At 44.7% G+C, this 20,104-nt stretch overlaps 1 protein-coding gene across 2 annotated transcripts in view; it reads left to right on the top strand.

Moving 5' to 3' along the window:
- Window positions 1–20,104, top strand: part of LOC106604848 (platelet-derived growth factor receptor beta-like) — a 59,305-nt gene that overhangs the window by 13,205 nt on the left and 25,996 nt on the right. For both annotated transcript variants that reach the window (XM_014199903.2, XM_014199904.2), the window contains exon 2: window positions 19,743–19,818. In XM_014199903.2, coding sequence (XP_014055378.1) covers window positions 19,770–19,818 — 49 coding nt within the window. In that variant the 5' untranslated portion in view covers window positions 19,743–19,769. The remainder of the gene's footprint in view (window positions 1–19,742; window positions 19,819–20,104) is intronic.

Raw genomic sequence — 20,104 nt, forward strand, 5'->3', positions numbered from 1 at the left:
TCACTACATGCAAATGCAAGCATTTCAGCATCTTACCGGTAGAAACGGGCCATCTACATTTACTGGTTGTAAGCAAGCCACAATATACAGAATTCACAATTTCAGGATGAATTGCCGCCCCTGCCAAGGTGGATTCGTTTGAGAATGGGAGTCAACAGGTATCTAACTAGCTAGCAAACTACATTTGTTTATCTTAACCAAAGTCGAGCTAGCTAGCTTTCATAATATGCTGGCTAGATGTTCCAAAGCAAATCATTGTAATTAGCCAGCTGCTATCTGGTAATGTGATTTGTAACTTTGCAAGCTATGTCAGATTACACTAGCTACAGCGTACCGGACCATATCTAACTGTTAGCTAGCTAACTACCGCATAGGCTAACGTGACTGGCCTGTATGTTCGAGTCTGATCCCATCAACATCTGCAGCAACATCAACATCAAACTCAGCACCAGGAACTAGTGTTTGTTAAATCTTAGCAAAGTCACCTTTGCTAAATCTTTCCATGACTCCATGATGATCAAATAAATATACTGGAGCTAGGCATAAACATGGTGTGTCTTGTTATAGTTGTTGTAGTTTATAAGTAGGGTACCACTTCTACTGTAGTTATCTGTATTGTGGAGGCTTAGCTGACAGTTAATGCAAAGCTTAATTTCTAAATTGGAAAAAAAGCTAAGTTATTAGTAAGGAGGGGATGGTGTGGGTGACTGACTGGTGTCTGTTGGGGATGGATATTTTGTGGGATGGTTAGTCAGCGTGATCTATTGACACGAGGGTGATGGGGGGGATATAGTACCTTGTTTAATTGTGTATTGATGGGGACAAAGTAGTAAAATGTTGGCTAATCACTGACTTGTGTATGTCCTACTGACTAATCCTGCTGCTGATAATCATGATGACGACCTTGACACCAGCTTTAGTAGTACAGATCCTGTAGACCCATTGGATTTTTATTTCACCTTTATTTAACCAGGTAGGCCAGTTGAGAACAAGTTCTCATTTACAACTGCGACCTGGCCAAGATAAAGCAAAGCAGTGCAACAAAAAACACAGAGTTACACAGGATAAACAAAAGTACAGTCAATAACACAGTAGAAAAATCTATATACAGTAGAAGTTGTAAGTTTACATACACCTTAGCCAAATACATTTAAACTCAGTTTTTCACAATTCCTGACATTTAATCCGAGTTAAAATTCCCTGTCTTAGGTCAGTTATTATCACCACTTTATTTTAAGGATGTGAAATGTCAGAATAATAGTGGAGAGAGTGATTTATTACAGATTTTTTTTCTTTCATCACATTTCCAGTGGGTCAGAAGTTTACATGCACTCAATTAGTATTTGGTAGCATTGCCTTTAAATTGTTTATCTCGGGTCAAATGTTTCGGGCAGCCTTCCACAAGCTTTCCACAATAAGTTGGGTGAATTTTGGCCCATTCCACCTGACAGAGATGGTGTAACTGAGTCAAGTTTGTAGGCCTGCTTGCTCGCACACTTTTTCAGTTCTACCCACAAATTTTCTATGGGATTGAGGTCAGGGCTTTGTGATGGCCACTCCTATTGTCACAGGCGTCGTAGTGAACAGACCAAGTGTTGAGTGCTCATCTTTTATTTTGAATGAAAGCACTTCACAAAGAAAAACAAACGACAGCCAAACAGTTCTGTCAGTTATACTCACACACTAAACAGAAAGCAACCACCCACAAAACCCAAAGGAAAACAGGCTGCCTACGTATGGCTTCCAATCAGAGACAACGAAAGACACCTGCCTCTGATTGGAAACCATACTCGGCCAAACATGGAAAACGAAACATAGAAATAGAAAACTAGAACAAATTCCCCATGAAACACAAAACCCCAAAACACACAAAACAACCCCCCTGCCACGCCCTGACCATACTACTACGGCAAATTACCCTTTTACTGGTCAGGACGTGACTGTAGGGGCGTCGCCGGAGGCCCCGTGCCTTGGATCATCACTGGAGGCTTTGTGCCATGGATCATCACTGGAGGCTTTGTGCCATGGATCATTACATTTACATTTATGTCATTTAGCAGACGGTCTTATCCAGAGCGACTTACAAAATGGTGCATTCACCTTATGATATCCAGTGGAACAACCACTTTACAATAGTGCATCTAAATCTTTTAAGGGGGGGGTTAGAAGGATTACTTTATCCTATCCTAGGTATTCCTTAAAGAGGTGGGGTTTCAGGTGTCTCCGGAAGGTGGTGATTGACTCCGCTGTCCTGGCGTCGTGAGGGAGCTTGTTCCACCATTGGGGTGCCAGAGCAGCGAACAGTTTTGACTGGGCTGAGCGGGAACTGTGCTTCCTCAGAGGTAGGGGGGCCAGCAGGCCAGTGGTGGATGAACACAGTGCCCTTGTTTGGGTGTAGGGCCTGATCAGAGCCTGAAGGTATGGAGGTGCCGTTCCCTTCACAGCTCCGTAGGCAATCACCATGGTCTTGTAGCGGATGCGAGCTTCAACTGGAAGCCAGTGGAGAGAGCGGAGGAGCGGTGTGACGTGAGAGAACTTGGGAAGGTTGAACACCAGACGGGCTGCGGCATTCCGGATGAGTTGTAGGGGTTTAATGGCACAGGCAGGGAGCCCAGCCAACAGCGAGTTGCAGTAATCCAGACGGGAGATGACAAGTGCCTGGATTAGGACCTGCGCCGCTTCCTGTGTGAGGCAGGGTCGTACTCTGCGAATGTTGTAGAGCATGAACCTACAGGATCGGGTCACCGCCTTGATGTTAGTGGAGAACGACAGGGTGTTGTCCAGGATCACGCCAAGGTTCTTAGCACTCTGGGAGGAGGACACAAGGGAGTTGTCAACCGTGATGGCGAGATCATGGAACGGGCAGTCCTTCCCCGGGAGGAAGAGCAGCTCCGTCTTGCCGAGGTTCAGCTTGAGCTGGTGATCCGTCATCCACACTGATATGTCTGACAGACATGCAGAGATGCGATTCGCCGCCTGGTTATCAGAAGGGGGAAAGGAGAAGATTAATTGTGTGTCGTCTGCATAGCAATGATAGGAGAGACCATGTGAGGATATGACAGAGCCAAGTGACTTGGTGTATAGCGAGAATAGGAGAGGGCCTAGAACAGCGCCCTGGGGGACACCAGTGGTGAGAGCGCATGGTGCGGAGACAGATTCTCGCCACGCCACCTGGTAGGAGCGACCTGTCAGGTAGGACGCAATCCAAGCGTGGGCCGTGCCGGAGATGCCCAACTCGGAGAGGGTGGAGAGAAGGATCTGATGGTTCACAGTATCAAAGGCAGCAGATAGGTCTAGAAGGATGAGAGCAGAGGAGAGAGAGTTAGCTTTAGCAGTGCGGAGAGCCTCCGTGACACAGAGAAGAGCAGTCTCAGTTGAATGCCCAGTCTTGAAACCTGACTGATTAGGATCAAGAAGGTCATTCTGAGAGAGATAGCAGGAGAGCTGGCCAAGGACGGCACGTTCAAGAGTTTTGGAGAGAAAAGAAAGAAGGGATACTGGTCTGTAGTTGTTGACATCGGAGGGATCGAGTGTAGGTTTTTTTCAGAAGGGGTGCAACTCTCGCTCTCTTGAAGACGGAAGGGACGTAGCCAGCGGTCAAGGATGAGTTGATGAGCGAGGTGAGGAAGGGGAGAAGGTCTCCGGAAATGGTCTGGAGAAGAGAGGAGGGGATAGGGTCAAGTGGGCAGGTTGTTGGGCGGCCGGCCGTCACAAGACGCGAGATTTCATCTGGAGAGAGAGGGGAGAAAGAGGTCAAAGCACAGGGTAGGGCAGTGTGAGCAGGACCAGCGGTGTCGTTTGACTTAGCAAACGAGGATCGGATATCGTCAACCTTCTTTTCAAAATGGTTGACGAAGTCATCCGCAGAGAGGGAGGAGGGGGGGAGGGGGAGGAGGATTCAGGAGGGAGGAGAAGGTAGCAAAGAGCTTCCTAGGGTTAGAGGCAGATGCTTGGAATTTAGAGTGGTAGAAAGTGGCTTTAGCAGCAGAGACAGAAGAGGAGAATGTAGAGAGGAGTGAGTGAAAGGATGCCAGGTCCGCAGGGAGGCGAGTTTTCCTCCATTTCCGCTCGGCTGCCCGGAGCCTTGTTCTGTGAGCTCGTAGTGAGTCGTCGAGCCACGGAGCAGGAGGGGAGGACCGAGCCGGCCTGGAGGATAGGGGACAGAGAAAATCAAAGGATGCAGAAAGGGAGGAGAGGAGGGTTGAGGAGGCAGAATCAGGAGATAGGTTGGAGAAGGTTTGAGCAGAGGGAAGAGATGATAGGATGGAAGAGGAGAGAGTAGCGGGAGAGAGAGAGCGAAGGTTGGGACTGCGCAATAGCATCCGAGTAGGGGCAGAGTGAGAAGTGTTGGATGAGAGCAAGAGGGAAAAGGATACAAGGTAGTGGTCGGAGATTTGGAGGGGAGTTGCAATGAGATTAGTGGAAGAACAGCATCTAGTAAAGATGAGGTCAAGCGTATTGCCTGCCTTGTGAGTAGGGGGGGAAGGTGAGAGGGTGAGGTCAAAAGAGGAGAGGAGTGGAAAGAAGGAGGCAGAGAGGAATGAGTCAAAGGTAGACGTGGGGAGGTTAACCTCTATGGGCTAGGTGGGACGCTAGCGTGCCACCCGTGGTGCACTCCATCAACAGCAGGTGCATTTCAAGAGCGGCAAATTTGAATCCAAATAAATGTCAAAATTCAAATTTTTCAAAAATACAACTATTTTACACCATTTGAAAGATAAACATCTCCTTAATCTAACCACGTTTTACGATTTCAAAAAGGTTTTACGGCGAAAGCATAAATTTAGAGTATGTTAGGACAGTACATTTACAAGAGTTGTGTGTAATGTTTTGTCAAGTCAAAGACAGGGTCACCAAAACCATAAAACCAGCTAAAATGATGCACTAACCTTTTACAATCTCCATCAGATGACACTCCTAGGACATTATGTTAGACAATGCATGCATTTTTAGTTCTATCAAGTTCATATTTATATCCAAAAACAGCGTTTTACTATGGCATTGATGTTGAGGAAATCGTTTCCCTCCAATAACCGGCAGTCAAGTCAGCGTCACAAATTAAATAATTAAAATTAGAAAACATTGGTAAAATATTATATTGTCATTTAAAGAATTATAGATTTACATCTCTTGAACGCAATCAACTTGCCAGATTTAAAAATAACCTTACTGGGAAATCACACTTTGCAATAATCTGAGCACTGCGCCCAGAAAAATACGCGTTGCGATACAGACTAGACGTCATGTTGGGGAGATCTAAAATCGAAAATTCTATGTAAATAATCCATTACCTTTGATTCTCTTCATCAGATGTCACTTCCAGGTATCACAGGTCCATAACGAATGTAGTTTTGTTCAAAAAAGCTCATCATTTATGTCCAAAAATCTCCGTCTTGTTAGCACATGATCTAAGCCAGCCGGACTTCTCGTCATGAACGAGGGGAAAAAATATATTTCCGTTCGTTCAAACATGTCAAACGTTGTATAGCATAAATCATTAGGGCCTTTTTTAACCAGAACATGAATAATATTCAAGGTGGACGAATGCATACTCTTTTATAACGTATTGGAACGAGGGTACCCAACATGAACTCGCGCGCCAGGTGTCTAATGGGACATCATCGTTCCATGGCTCTTGTTCGGTCAGATCTCCCTCCAGAAGACTCAAAACACTTTGTAAAGGCTGGTGACATCTAGTGGAAGCAATAGGAAGTGCCAAAATATTCCTCAGCCCCTGTGTTTTTCAATGGGATAGGTTTAAAGTCAATACAACACTTCAGGTATCCACTTCCTGTCAGAAAATGTCTCAGGGTTTTGCCTGCCAAATGAGTTCTGTTATACTCACAGACACCATTCAAACAGTTTTAGAAACTTTAGAGTGTTTTCTATCCATATATAATAAGTATATGCATATTCTAGTTACTGGGTAGGATTAGTAACCAGATTAAATCGGGTAAAAAAATTTTATCCAGACGTGCAAATGCTGCCCCCTAGCCCTAACAGGTTAAAGTCACCCAGAACTGTGAGAGGTGAGCCATCCTCAGGAAAGGAACTTATCAAGGCGTCAAGCTCATTGATGAACTCTCCAAGGGAACCTGGAGGGCGATAAATGATAAGGATGTTAAGCTTGAAAGGGCTGGTAACTGTGACAGCATGGAATTCAAATGAGGAGATAGACAGATGGGTCAGGGGAGAAAGAGAGAATGTCCACTTGGGAGAGATGAGGATTCCAGTGCCACCACCCCGCTGGCTCGATGCTCTAGGGGTATGCGAGAACACGTGGGCAGACGAAGAGAGAGCAGTAGGAGTAGCAGTGTTATCTGTGGTAATCCATGTTTCCGTCAGCGCCAGGAAGTCTAGGGACTGGAGGGTAGCATAGGCTGAGATGAACTCAGCCTTGTTGGCTGCAGACCGGCAGTTCCAGAGGCTGCTGGAGACCTGGAACTCCACGTGGGTCGTGCGCGCTGGGACCACCAGGTTAGAGTGGCAGCGGCCACGCGGTGTGAAGCGTTTGTATGGCCTGTGCAGAGAGGAGAGAACAGGGATAGACAGACACATAGTTGACAAGCTACAGAAGTGTTGTTTCTTGTATTATTGTCTCCTGTGTCTTTAGAGAACTGTTTCACTTTGATATCCTTTTTCTTCTGTCCTGATTTTCTCTTTCTTTTCTTCTGTTAACTAGATATTCTTTGTTGTTCTTCGTTAGCTAGCTAGCTTCTTCCAAAAGAGTCCCTAGCAACAACTTAGCAACTGATAAACAATTCAGCTTGCTAAGATAACTACAATTTTATGAAAAATAGTTATTTTTCAAAAGCCTATCTTCTTTGTTTGTTGCTTGTTTTTTCTCCTATTCAGTCTTGCAGTTTTCTTTTGCTTTTTTCCGATGTACTTCACTCTAAAAACCATGTAAATTTCAATATTTGTAGGAGCTCATTTTTCAGCTGCTGCTGCTCAAATTGGAGTTCCGGAACTAGACTAGATCCTAACTAGATCATCACTGGAGGCTTCGTGCCATGGATCATCCCTACAGGCTCCGGGTCATGGATCAACACTGGAGGCTTCCTACGGGGAGCTGGAACCGGTCTCACCAGACTGGGGAAACGCACACGAGACTGGGTGCACAGAGCAGGCACAAGGCACACTGGGCCGTGGAGGCGCACCGGAGGTCTGGAGCTCAGGGCTGGCACACCCCGTCCTGGCTGGATGGTCACTGTAGCCCTGCACGGGCGGAGCGCTGGCACAGGGCGAACTGGGCTGTGCTGGGGAATGAGGGCTGCTGTGCGTAGAGCAGGCGCAGGATAAACTGGGCCGAGGAGACGCACTGGAGACCAGATGCGTTGAGCCGGCGCACTTCTTCCTGGCTGCCGTCCAACTCTCGCCTGGCAACGCTGCGGAGCCCGTACCGACCGCACAGGACTGTGCGTTCGGATGGGCGAGATAGTGCGCATCTCACCGTAATGCATTTTTCACCCCTCTGCACGCCCGCTCCGCAGTGCCCTTTCCACCAGTACCATTTCCTGGAATCTCGCGTCGAACTCAGCGCTTGACTCCTTTACTGGCTCCGGTTTGCTCCACGGCTCTCTCCTGTACGCCCGGGAAGTTAGGTCAGAGCTCCCCCTGACCTAGCCAAACTACCCGTATGCCCCCCCAAAATGTTTTGGGGGGGCTGCCTCTCAGCCTCCTCTTGCCGTCCCAGCCGTTCCTCCCAGTATCACCATCCCGCCTTCGCTGCCTCTATCTCCCATTTCGGACGGCAATACTCCCCGGCCTTGTCCAGGGTCCTGCCCCATCTAGAATCTCCTCCCAGGTCCATGACTCCACGTATCTCCTCCCACACACCTTGGTCTTCTTATGGTGGGTGGTTCTGTCACAGGCGTCGTAGTGAACAGACCAAGGCGCAGCGTGTTGAGAGCTCATCTTTAATTTTGAATGAAAGCACTTCACAAAGAAAAACAAACGACAGCCAAACAGTTCTGTCAGGTATACTCACACACTAAACAGAAAGCAACCACCCACAAAACCCAAAGGAAAACAGGCTGCCTAAGTATGGCTTCCAATCAGAGACAACGAAAGACACCTGCCTCTGATTGGAAACCATACTCAGCCAAACATGGAAAACGAAACATAGAAATAGAAAACTAGAACAAATTCCCCATGAAACACAATACCCCAAAACACACAAAACAACCCCCCTGCCACTCCCTGACCATACTACAATGGAAAATGACCCTTTTACTGGTCAAGACGTGACACCAATACCTTGACTTTGTTGTCCTTAAGCCATTTTGCCACAACTTTGGAAGTATGCTTGGGGTCATTGTCCATTTGGAAGTGTACCAGTCCCTCCTGTAACAAAGCACTCCCACAACATGATGCTGCCACCCTCATGCTTCACGGTTGGGATGGTGTTCTTCGGCATGCAAGCCTCCCCCTTTTTCCTCTAAACATAACGATGGTCATTATGAACAAACAGTTATTTTTGTTTCATCAGACCAGAGGACATTTCTCCAAAAAGTATGATCTTTGTCCCTGTGTGCAGTTGAATCCATAGTCTGGCTTTTTTTGATGGTTTTGGAGCAGTGGCTTCTTCCTTGCTGAGCGGCCTTTCAGTTTATGTCAATATAGGACTCGTTTTACTGTGGATATAGAGACTTTTGTACCGGTTTCCTCCAGCATCTTCACAAGGTCCTTTGCTGTTGTTCTGGGATTGATTTGCACTTTTCGCACCAAAGTACGTGCATTTCTAGGAGACAGAACATGTCTCCTTCCTGACCGATATGACGGCTGCGTGGTCCCATGGTGTTTATACTTGCGTACTATTGTTTGTACAGATGAACGTGGTACCTTCAGGTGTTTGGAAATTGCTCACAAGGATGAACCAATTTTTTCCTGATGTCTTGGCTGATTTATTTTGATTTTCCCATGATGTCAAGCAAAGAGGCACTGAGTTTGAAGGTAGGCCTTGAAATACATCCACAGGTACACTTCCAATTGACTCAAATGATGACAATGAGCCTATCAGAAGCTTCTAAAGCCATGACATCATTTGCTGGGATTTTCCAAGCTGTTTAAAGGCACAGTCAACTTAGTGTATGTAACTTCTGACCCACTGGAATTGTGATACAATGAATTATAAGTGAAATAATCTGTCTGTAAACAATTGTTCGAAAAAATAACTTGTGTCATGCACAAAGCAGATGTCCTAACCGACTTGCCAAAAGTATAGTTTGTTAACAAGAAATTTGTGGAGTGGTTGAAAAACATGTTTAATTGACTCCAACCTAAGTGTATGTAAATTTCCGACTTCAACTGTACATTGTGTGCAAATGGGGTAAGGAGGTAAGGCAGTAAATAGGCCATAGTAGTGAAGTAATTACAATTTAGCAAATTAACACTGAAGTGATAGATGTGCAGATGATGATGTGCAAGTAGAAATACTGGTGTGCAAAAAAAGTAAATAAAAACAATATGGGGATGAGGTAGGTAGTTGGGTGGGTTATTTACAGATGGGCTATGTACTGCTGCAGCGATCGGTAAGCTGCTTAGATAGCTTATGCTTAAAGTTAGTGAGGAAGATATACAGTAAGACTCCAACTTCAGCGATTTTTGCAATTCGTTCCAGTCATTGGCAGCAGAAAACTGGAAGGAAAGGCGGCCAAAGTGGGTGTTGGCTTTGGGGATGACCAGTGAGATATACCTGCTGGATCACGTGCTACGGGTGGGTGTTGTTATGGTGACCAGTGAGCTCAGATAAGGCAGAGCTTTACCTAGCAAAGACTTATAGATGACCTGGAGCCAGTAGGTCTGGCGATGAATATGAAGCGAGGGCCAGCCGACAAGAGCATACAGGTCGCAGTGGTGGGTGATTATATGGGGCTTTGGTGACAAAACGGATGGCACTGTGATAGACTGCATCCAGTTTGCTGAGTAGAGTGTTGGAGGCTATTTTGTAAATGACATCGCCGAAGTCGAGGATCGGTAGGATAGTCAGTTTTACGAGGGTATGTTTGGCAGCGTGAGTGAAGGAGGCTTTGTTGCGAAATAGGAAGCCAATTCTAGATTTCATTTTGGATTGGAGATGCTTAATGAGTCTGGAAGGAGAGTTTACAGTCTAGCCAGACACATAGAATATGTAGACAACTACAAACACCTAAGTCAGATCCGTCCAGAGTAGTAATACTAGGCGGGTGCGGGCAGCGATCTGTTGAAGAGCATGCATTTAGTTTTACTAGCGTTTAAGAGCAGTTGGAGGCCATGGAAGGAGTGTTGTATGGCATTGGAGCTCGTTTGGAGGTTTGTTAACACAGTGTCCAAAGAAGGGCCAGATGTATACAGAATGGTGTCGTCTGCGTAGAGGTGTACGGTGTTTCCTCCGACACATTGGTGCGGCTGGCTTCCGGGTTAAGTGAGCAATATGTCAAGAAGCAGTGCATCTTGGCAGAGCCATGCTTCGAAGGACACATGGCTCTCGACCTTTGCCTCGACCGAGTCCATACAGGAGTTGCAGTGATGGAACAAGACTCTAACTACCAAAATCATGGAGAAAAAGAGGTAAAAAGTACACAAAAATAAATAATAATAATACTGTGGGTGTGTTTGTAAATTCACTCTGGAGAGCCAGAGTGCGCTCCGAGTGCGCTCCGAGTGTGCTCTGGGCATTCGTAAATTCAGATGATTGTCTGTTTGTAAATTCAGAGCGCACACTGGACGCTCTAGCTGAGGAGTAGGGTTGATCTGAGTGTTCTGGCCTCACAACAGCAGTCAAGCACCTAACTGGCTAAAGTTGGCTAGTTTGCTAGCTACTTCCAGACACAAATGAGAGAACACCTCACTCTGACCATTTTGCTCACCCTAGCAGAGCTGGTTAGGCTGTTTTCATGTTATCTAGAGCGTTAGTGACTGTAACTCTAGTGCTGACAACAATATAATTACGTTTTTTTGCTGACGTTTACTGACACTGGTCATATATATACTGCTCAAAAAAATAAAGGGAACACTAAAATAACACATCCTAGATCTGAATGAATGAAATAATCTTATTAAATACTTTTTTCTTTACATAGTTGAATGTGCTGACAACAAAATCACACAAAAATAATCAATGGAAATCCAATTTATCAACCCATGGAGGTCTGGATTTGGAGTCACAGTCAAAATTAAAGTGGAAAACCACACTACAGGCTGATCCAACTTTGATGTAATGTCCTTAAAACAAGTCAAAATGAGGCTTAGTAGTGTGTGTGGCCTCCACGTGCCTGTATGACCTCCCTACAACGCCTGGGCATGCTCCTGATGAGGTGGCGGATGGTCTCCTGAGGGATCTCCTCCCAGACCTGGACTAAAGCATCCGCCAACTCCTGGACAGTCTGTGGTGCAATGTGGTGTTGGTGGATGGAGCGAGACATGATGTCCCAGATGTGCTCAATTGGATTCAGGTCTGGGGAACGGGCGGGCCAGTCCATAGCATCAATGCCTTCCTCTTGCAGGAACTGCTGACACACTCCAGCCACATGAGGTCTAGCATTGTCTTGCATTAGGAGGAGCCCAGGGCCAACCGCACCAGCATATGGTCTCACAAGGGGTCTGAGGATCTCATCTCGGAACCTAATGGCAGTCAGGCTACCTCTGGCGAGCACATGGAGGGCTGTGCGGCCCCCCAAAGAAATGCCACCCCACACCATGACTGACCCACCACCAAACCGGTCATGCTGGAGGATGTTGCAGGCAGCAGAACGTTCTCCACGGCGTCTCCAGACTCTGTCACGTCTGTCACGTGCTCAGTGTGAACCTGCTTCATCTGTGAAGAGCACAGGGCGCCAGTGGCGAATTTGACAATCTTGGTGATCTCTGGCAAATGCCAAACGTCCTGCACGGTGTTGGGCTGTAAGCACAACCCCCACCTGTGGACATCGGGCCCTCATACCACCCTCATGGAGTCTGTTTCAGACCGTTTGAGCAGACACATGCACATTTGTGGCCTGCTGGAGGTCATTTTGCAGGGCTCTGGCAGTGCTTCTCCTGCTCCTCCTTGCACAAAGGCGGAGGTAGCGGTCCTACTGCTGGGTTGTTGCCCTCCTACGGCCTCCTCCACGTCTCCTGATGTACTGGCCTGTCTCCTGGTAGCGCCTCCATGCTCTGGACACTACGCTGACAGACACAGCAAACCTTCTTGCCACAGCTCGCATTGATGTGCCATCCTGGATGAGCTGCACTACCTGAGCCAGTTGTGTAGGTTGTAGACTCTGTCTCATGCTACCACTAGAGTGAAAGCACCGCCAGCATTCAAAAGTGACCAAAACATCAGCCAGGAAGCATAGGAACTGAGAAGTGGTCTGTGGTCACCACTGCAGAACCACTCCTTTATTGGGGGTGTTTTGCTAATTGCCTATAATTTCCACCTGTTGTCTATTCCATTTGCTCAACAGCATGTGAAATTTATTGTCAATCAGTGTTGCTTCCTAAGTGGACAGTTTGATTTCACAGAAGTGTGATTGACTTGGAGTTACATTGTGTTGTTTAAGTGTTCCCTTTATTTTTTTGAGCAGTGTATATTCATAAATTCATCAGTTATTTTGCGCTCTGGCACACTCAGATGAGAGTGCTCTGAAATCTGAGTAGATAGCCAAAATGTATTTACGAATGCACCAAGTGTTGCTTCACGTGCATCTTGTCACTATGGTCTAAGTCAATGTATTTTTATCCATCTCCTCTGGGATCAACTGGAACCAACAGCAGCTTGTATTATTTGGGCCGTTCAGAGTTACTGAAGAACAACCAGGCCCTCTTGGCAGATCCTCCCATGGTTCACTGTCTTCACGCTTAATAAAAGTTACATTCCTCACACAGAGTCCTGACCTGGACATAGATCTACTCTGCACATACACATTTGTATCTTCTTACACCCCCCCCACAGTCTCACTTTACAATACCACAGAGTATCTGATGCACTTTGTCTTTCCCAGAAGCATTTTAATGTGCATAGGCACGAGCAGTGAGTGTTTTCCTATCCTTGGGGTCAACTCTGATGTCCACTCTCCAGACCTCTCCTCATCGCCACTCATGAACGTATACTGTGGTTTGCTATTCACCCCCTTGGCCTTTTTCCTATTTTCTTGCCTTACAACCTGGAATTAAAATTGATTTTTGAGTGGTTTGTATCATTTGATTTACACAACATGTCTACCACTTTGAAGGTGCAAAATACAGAAAACTTGAGCATGCATAACTATTTTGTCGTATTCGAGTGTGTAGGCAGGAGAAACCAACTTTGGGTAAATGAAGTAGTTTAATAAAAACAAACTCGAAAAAACCAACGTACATAAATAAATAAACATGGGTAAAATAACCTGTCGGCACCAATACAAAACACGAGCACATAACACAAACAATCTCTGACAAGGACATGAGGGGAAACAGAGGGTTAAATACACAACATGTAATGAATGGGATTGGAACCAGGTGTGTAGGAAGACAAGACAAAACCAATGGAAAATGAAAAATGGATCAATGATGGCTAGAAGACCGGTGACGTCGACCACCGAGCACCACCCGAACAAGGAGGGGCATCGACTTCGGCAGAAGTCGTGACATATTCACCCTCCCAAAGTCAATACATTGTAGAGCCACCTTTTTCAGCAATTACAGCTGCAAGTCTATTGGGGAATGTCTCTATAGGTTTGGCACATCTAGCCACTGGGATTTTTGCCCATTCTTCAAGGCAAAACTGCTCCAGCTCCTTCAAGTTGGATGGGTTCCGCTGGTGTACAAAAATCTTTAAGTCATACCACAGAGTCTCAATTGGATTGAGGTCTGGGCTTTGACTAGGCCATTCCAAGACATTTAAATGTTTCCCCTTAAACCACTCAAGTGTTACTTTAGCAATATGCTTAGGGTCATTGTCCTGCTGGAAGGTGAACCTCAGTCCCAGTCTCAAATCTCTGGAAGACTGAAACAGGTTTCCCTCAAGAATTTCCCTGTATTTAGTGCCATCCATCACATCATTCCTTCAATTCTGACCAGTTTCCCAGGCCCTGCCAATGAAAAACATCCTCATAGCATGATGCTGCCACCACCATGCTTCACTGTGGAGATGCTGTTCTCGGGGTGATGGAAGGTGTTGGGTTTGCGCCAGACATAGCATTTTCCTTGATGGCCAAAAAGCTCAATTTTAGTTCTCATCTGAACAGAGTACCTTCTTCCATATGTTTGGGGAGTCTTCCACATGGCTTTTGGCGAATTATTTTGTGTATGTCCATTACATGAAATCCAAATAAAAATCCATTTAAATTACAGGTTGTAATGCAACAAAATAGGAAATACGGCAAGGGGGATGAATACTTTTGTCATATGTGACACTGAGGAGACTTGTGCTCATAAATATTGATGTACTGTTTTCCTGGTTGCGGATCGTTCTCTGAGTGTTCTGATGTATGGCCTTCTGGGACGGTGTGACCTCCAGGCCCTGGCGCTTCCGTCACCATCCCCACTGTATCAGTGGGCCTGGGAAGTTTCATAGGAACACTGTGGGAATGTGAACTGTACTGTACACCAGTGACACAGAGGGGAGGTAAGGGGAGGGAGTGTGTGTTGAGGGTTGAATGAAGTGTGTGCATGCATGCTTGTACATATCATGGTGAATGTGTGTGTGAGTGACAGTAAGTGTGTGTGTGTGTGTGTGTGTGTGTGTGTGTGTGTGTGCGTGCGTGTGTGTGTGTGCGTGCCTGCGTTTGTTTCCTCTGTAACTGTGAGTGTGTGAGAGAATCCAAAGAATGTATAATGAAATCAATCAAACATTACACAAGGCCCTTGCTAGCCTAGTGCAGGATGACGTCCAATCGCTCTCTCTCTGGATCCTCAGCTTTATTAGAACCAGGAGGATGGAGGCGGGGGAGGAAATGTACTAGTCATGTTGTTGGAACAGTTTAAGAGTTTCAGTTTGGGGAACGGAAGTGCCAAGGGCAGTTTCTTTACACAGGCTTAAAGATCTAAAGATATACTGTATCTAAGTTTGAGTAACTGTTAGCTGGATAGTCAGGGGATTTCAAATATTAACAAATGCTTTATATAGAACCTTTCATAGGCTAGAATACTTGTAGCACAACGTGCTTTACAGTAATCAAAATAACAGTAATACTTTTTCCAGCAGGTTTTATGATTCTGTTGATTACTTCTAAAAACAGAACAATTAATCAATTTACAGTATTTCAAACTGTATATGACAATGAATTAAATATTGTCTTGTGAGGAGGAACATCTTCATGGTGATGGAACAGTTCCGCAGTTGTATCGTGATCAGATGAGAAGTTGGATCATTTTTACTACACATGCTTTTAATAGCACGCATTAAGTAATCCAGTTCAAAACAGAATTAAAACAATTTAAGTGCCCACAATTATTTTTAAGATCAATTTCAATGTTTCCACTAAGGATTCCTCCTCCTTTTGCTTCTCCTCCCTCTCTTCCCAGGGCTTCTTTCTTCCGCCCTCTCTCCATTTCCCACCCTCCTCCTGCGTACAAGCCTGTGATCTATCCTTAACTGTTTCCAGACGCCTGCTGCTGCACCCCTTCCCTGTGCCCCCCTTAACGCTCCCCCTCCCCACTTCCACCCACAAGAACCTCCACCCCTCTTTCCCTCTCTCCTTCCATCACATTATCTGTGTTGTAGATATTTCTCTCTGTCCTCTTTCCCTCTTATGATGCAGTGTTTACTCAGGAATACTTTCCAGCTCTCTCATTGGCTGTCTGTAGTCAATGATGGGTGAGCCATGTCACCTTTAACCTCTATTGATCTCTGACATGATGTTGATGCTGAAGTGATGACGTTGCTCTTAAAACATCAAAACCAGTCTGTGTCTCAAAAAAAGGGGGTCTGGTAGTGAACCTCAGTGGCTTCAGAAAGTGTTCACACCCCTTTACTTTTACTACATTTTGTTGTGTTACAGCCTGAATTTAAAATTGATTACATTTAGATTTTTGTTGGTCACTGGCCTACAATGTCAAAGTGGAATTATGTTTTTTGAAATTTTACAAAATACAAATAAAAAGCAGAAATGTCTTGTGTCAATAAGTATTCCATCCTTTTCTTATGGCAGGCCTAAATATGTGCAGGCGGAGAAATGTGCTTAACAAGTCACATAATAAGTTGCATGAACTTACTCTGTGTGCAATAATAGTGTTTAACATACATTTTTTATGACTACCTCATCTCTGTACCACACACATACAATTATCTGTAAGGTCCCTCAGTCGAGCAGTGAATATCTAATACAGATTCAACCACAAAGACCAGGGAGATTTTCCAATGCCTCGCAAAGAAGGGCACCTATTGGAAATTGAATATCCCTTTGAGCATGGTGAAGATATTAATTACACTTTGGATGTTGAATCACACCCAGTCATTGCAAAGATGCATGCATCCTTCCTAACTCAGTTGCTGCAGAGGAAGGAAACCACTCAGGGATTTCACCATCAGACCAATGGTGACTTTGAAACAGTTACAGTTTAAACTCTGTGATAGGAGAAATCTTAGGATGGATCAATAACATTGTAATTACTCTACAATACTAACCTATTTGACAGATTAAAAAGAACAAAGCCTGTACAGAATACAAATATTCCAAAACATGCATCCTGTTTGCAACAAGGCACTAAAGTAATACTGCCAAAAATTTGGTAAAGCAATTCACTTTTTGGCCTGAATACAAGGTGTTGGGTTTGGGGAAAATCCAACACAACACATTGCTGAGTACCACTCTCCATATTTTCAAGTATAGTGGTGTCAGCATCATGTTATGAATATGCTTGTAATCGTTAAGGACTGGGAAGTTTTTCAGATTAAAAAGAAACAGAATGAAGCTAAGCACAGGCAAACTCCTAGAGGAAAATCTGGTTTAGTCTGCTTTCCACTAGACACTGGGAGATTAATTCACCTTTCAGCAGGACAATAACCTAAAACACAAGGCCAAATCTACACTGGAGTTGCTTACCAAGATGACAGTGAATGTTCCTGAGTGTCCAAGTTACTTAAATCTGCTTCAAAATCTATGGCAAGACCTGAAAATGGTTGTCTAGGAATCAATGATCAACAACCAATTTGACAGAGCTTGAAGAATTTTGAAAAGAATGATGGGAAAATGTTGCACAATCCAGGTGCAGACAGCTCTTATGCCTTGCTCACACTGCAGACCTTAATTCTCAAATCAGTTTTGTTTTTCAAATCCGTTTTGGAATACTGACTGTCCAAACAACAAGTTACAAGTGACCAAATCGGATTTGTGTATAATCAGACAGCAGTCACTTGCTGACATGGCTATGCTAGTTGTCATATAATGACGGGTGTGTAGGCTGATTGGTGGTCGTGCTTCCTGTAGCTCAGAAGTTAGCAGGTGACAACAATGCTTACCATTGGATGTTTCCCAGTTGCATTGAATGTTCTAAATCATAGTGTAAGAACACCTTTAAAGCATCAAAGAATAAGATGATCCAACTTTCAAAATAAGTCATTTTTGGTTAGCCACAGCAGTCAGCTAGCTAGGTAGCTGTTTATCTTTCTATCACATTTCAAACACTAATTTGTTTGTAAACAGTGAACAAGTTAGGTACAACGCCTTGTTCTTGTCAAACTGTCAATAGAGTAGCTAGCAAGCAACAAGACATGCCAAATAACAGTCTCACAACCACTTGAGGGCAAATAAATCAGATTTGACTGTTCAGACATGATTCGCTAGGCCAGGAATCAAATTTGTATCTCATTTAAACTATATCTGAAGGTGGTTTGAAATGTGGATTGAAATATCAGATTCCATGTGGCTTTTGGGTGTTCAGACTGCAGGAAAAATAACAGATTCAAATCGGATATGGGAAAAATTTGGATTTGAGTCACTTCAAACTGCCAATGTGAACAAGGCTTTAGAGACTTACCCAGAAACACTCACAGCTGTAATCGCAGCCAAAGATGATTCTAACATGATTTGACTCAGGGGGTTGAATACTTATTTAATCAAGGTATATTAGTGCTAGATTTTTAATCTTTAAAAAAAAAAGTATTTTTACAATTGATAATTTTCTTCCACTTTGACATTACATAGTATTTTGTGTAGATCATTGACCAAAAATTACAATTATAGGCCTCCCGAGTGGCGCAGCGGTCTAAGGCACTGCATTGCAGTGCTTAAGGCGTCACTACAGACCTGGGTTTGTTACCAGGCTGTGTCACAACTGGCCGTGACCGTGAGTCCCATAGGGCGGCACACATTTGGCCCAGCGTCATCCGGGTTAGGGGAGGGTTTGGCCGGGGGGGCTTTACTTCTCATCATGCTTTAGTGACTTCTTGTGGCGCGCCGGGCACCTACAGGCTGACTTCCGGTCGTCAGTTGAACAGTGTTTCCTCCGACACATTGGTGCAGCTGGATTCCAGGTTAAGCGGGTCATGTTTCGGAGGATGCATGACTCGACCTTCGCCTCTCCCTAGCCCCGTTGGGGAGTTGCAGCGATGAGACAAGATCGAAATCCATTTTATTCTTACTTTGTAACACAACAAAATGTGGAAAAAGTCAAGGGATGTAAATACCCTTTCTGAAGGGTAATAGGGTATCATTTGAGATTTTACCTCAGTGTTGAGTTTTAAAATACAAAACTACACATTGTATCACCATAGCAACTTATCAGTAAACAAAACCCCAAATATGGTTTGCTATTGCCGTTCTGTGGTTGCCGCTATTGCCTAATTACTTTTGTTTACTTGGAATCCAATTAAGGGTTCAACACGACAGTGGAGTAGTTTTAGACCCAGCAGCATTGTTGGGGAATAGGGTATCATTTGAGATTTTGCCTCAGTGTTGTTTTAAAATACGAAACTGCACATTGTATCACCATAGCAACTTATCAGCAAACAAACTCCAAAATATGGTTTGTTGTTGCCGTTCTGTGGTTGCCTTTTGTTTACTTGGAATCCAACTAAGGGTTTGACACGACAGTGGAATAGTTTTAGACCCAGCAGCAGAGTGTTGCCGAGGCACACACTGACCTGTTAGTTGGACAGAACGCTGGCAAAACAAGAACAAAAACTCTCCGACATTGTTCTGTCCCTGTGCAGCGAGCCGTCACATACCTCTCATGTGAACCCATTCAGAACATAGAACCGGAATGTTGTGTACAGAACTCACATCTCATTATTGAGAGGGGAGTAACCTTCCATTGTATTTTAAGAGCCGCATCTACTCTGTTTAGTCTGTCTATGATTAGCCCTGTGTTCTTTCTGTGGCATACAGTATCTTTGGATTAGGAACAGATTGTGCTGTCATGACATGTGATTTATATAGTAAGCTCACAACTTGGTTTCGACCTAACCTTGTTGGTCCATCATGATATGAGCGTATCAGTAGTGTATGTGAAGAGATATTAATGAGATGTTATGAGTTCAGAATGTTCAGACCAACTCTGAGTCCCACCCTCCCCATGTCCCAATCCCCGAGCCGTCCTAATGCCTGAGCTCATTAGTAACCGGCGTCGGAGGGAACAACACCCTTGCGCTAACCTTGGAGTCGTCTGTCTCTCTCAATCATTTTGTCTGTCATAAGCCATTTACTGTATGAAGGACAAGTGTAAAATAGAAACTCTGGGTAGGGAGTTTGTCTTTAACACAAGGGTCAAACTCAATATGCTGGGAGGAATGTCATGAAGAAAACAGGGGCTATAATGGAGAATACAATATTCAGTGTTTTTGTTTTTAAATCTGTTTGCAGAATAATTCTCTCCTGAAGCGTATCACCATGAGGAGTGTCAGAGTATGCACTCTCCATCTGACAACCATTCTTACAGGTGAGAGGAACAACCACACATCTACTGAAATATAATGAAAATAAACTGTGAGGTATAACATGACTAGAGCCTGAGTCTTTCCTAGTTAGGTTACATAGTAGGGAAAAACTTCTGAACTTTGTATCCAGCTATTTTGCCATAGAGATTGTTCTTTAATATGGATGGCAAAGAGCATTGATCAGCTTAAAAGGATCTGTCATTAACGGTGCGTCATCATCCCTCCTCCATAGCCCAGCAGACTGGTCACATCCGTCATCGCTGTGTAATTGGACGGATATCTCAGTTG

The sequence above is a fragment of the Salmo salar genome, chromosome ssa05 (assembly GCF_905237065.1).
Source record: "Salmo salar chromosome ssa05, Ssal_v3.1, whole genome shotgun sequence".
In the NCBI taxonomy this organism is placed as follows: domain Eukaryota; kingdom Metazoa; phylum Chordata; class Actinopteri; order Salmoniformes; family Salmonidae; genus Salmo; species Salmo salar.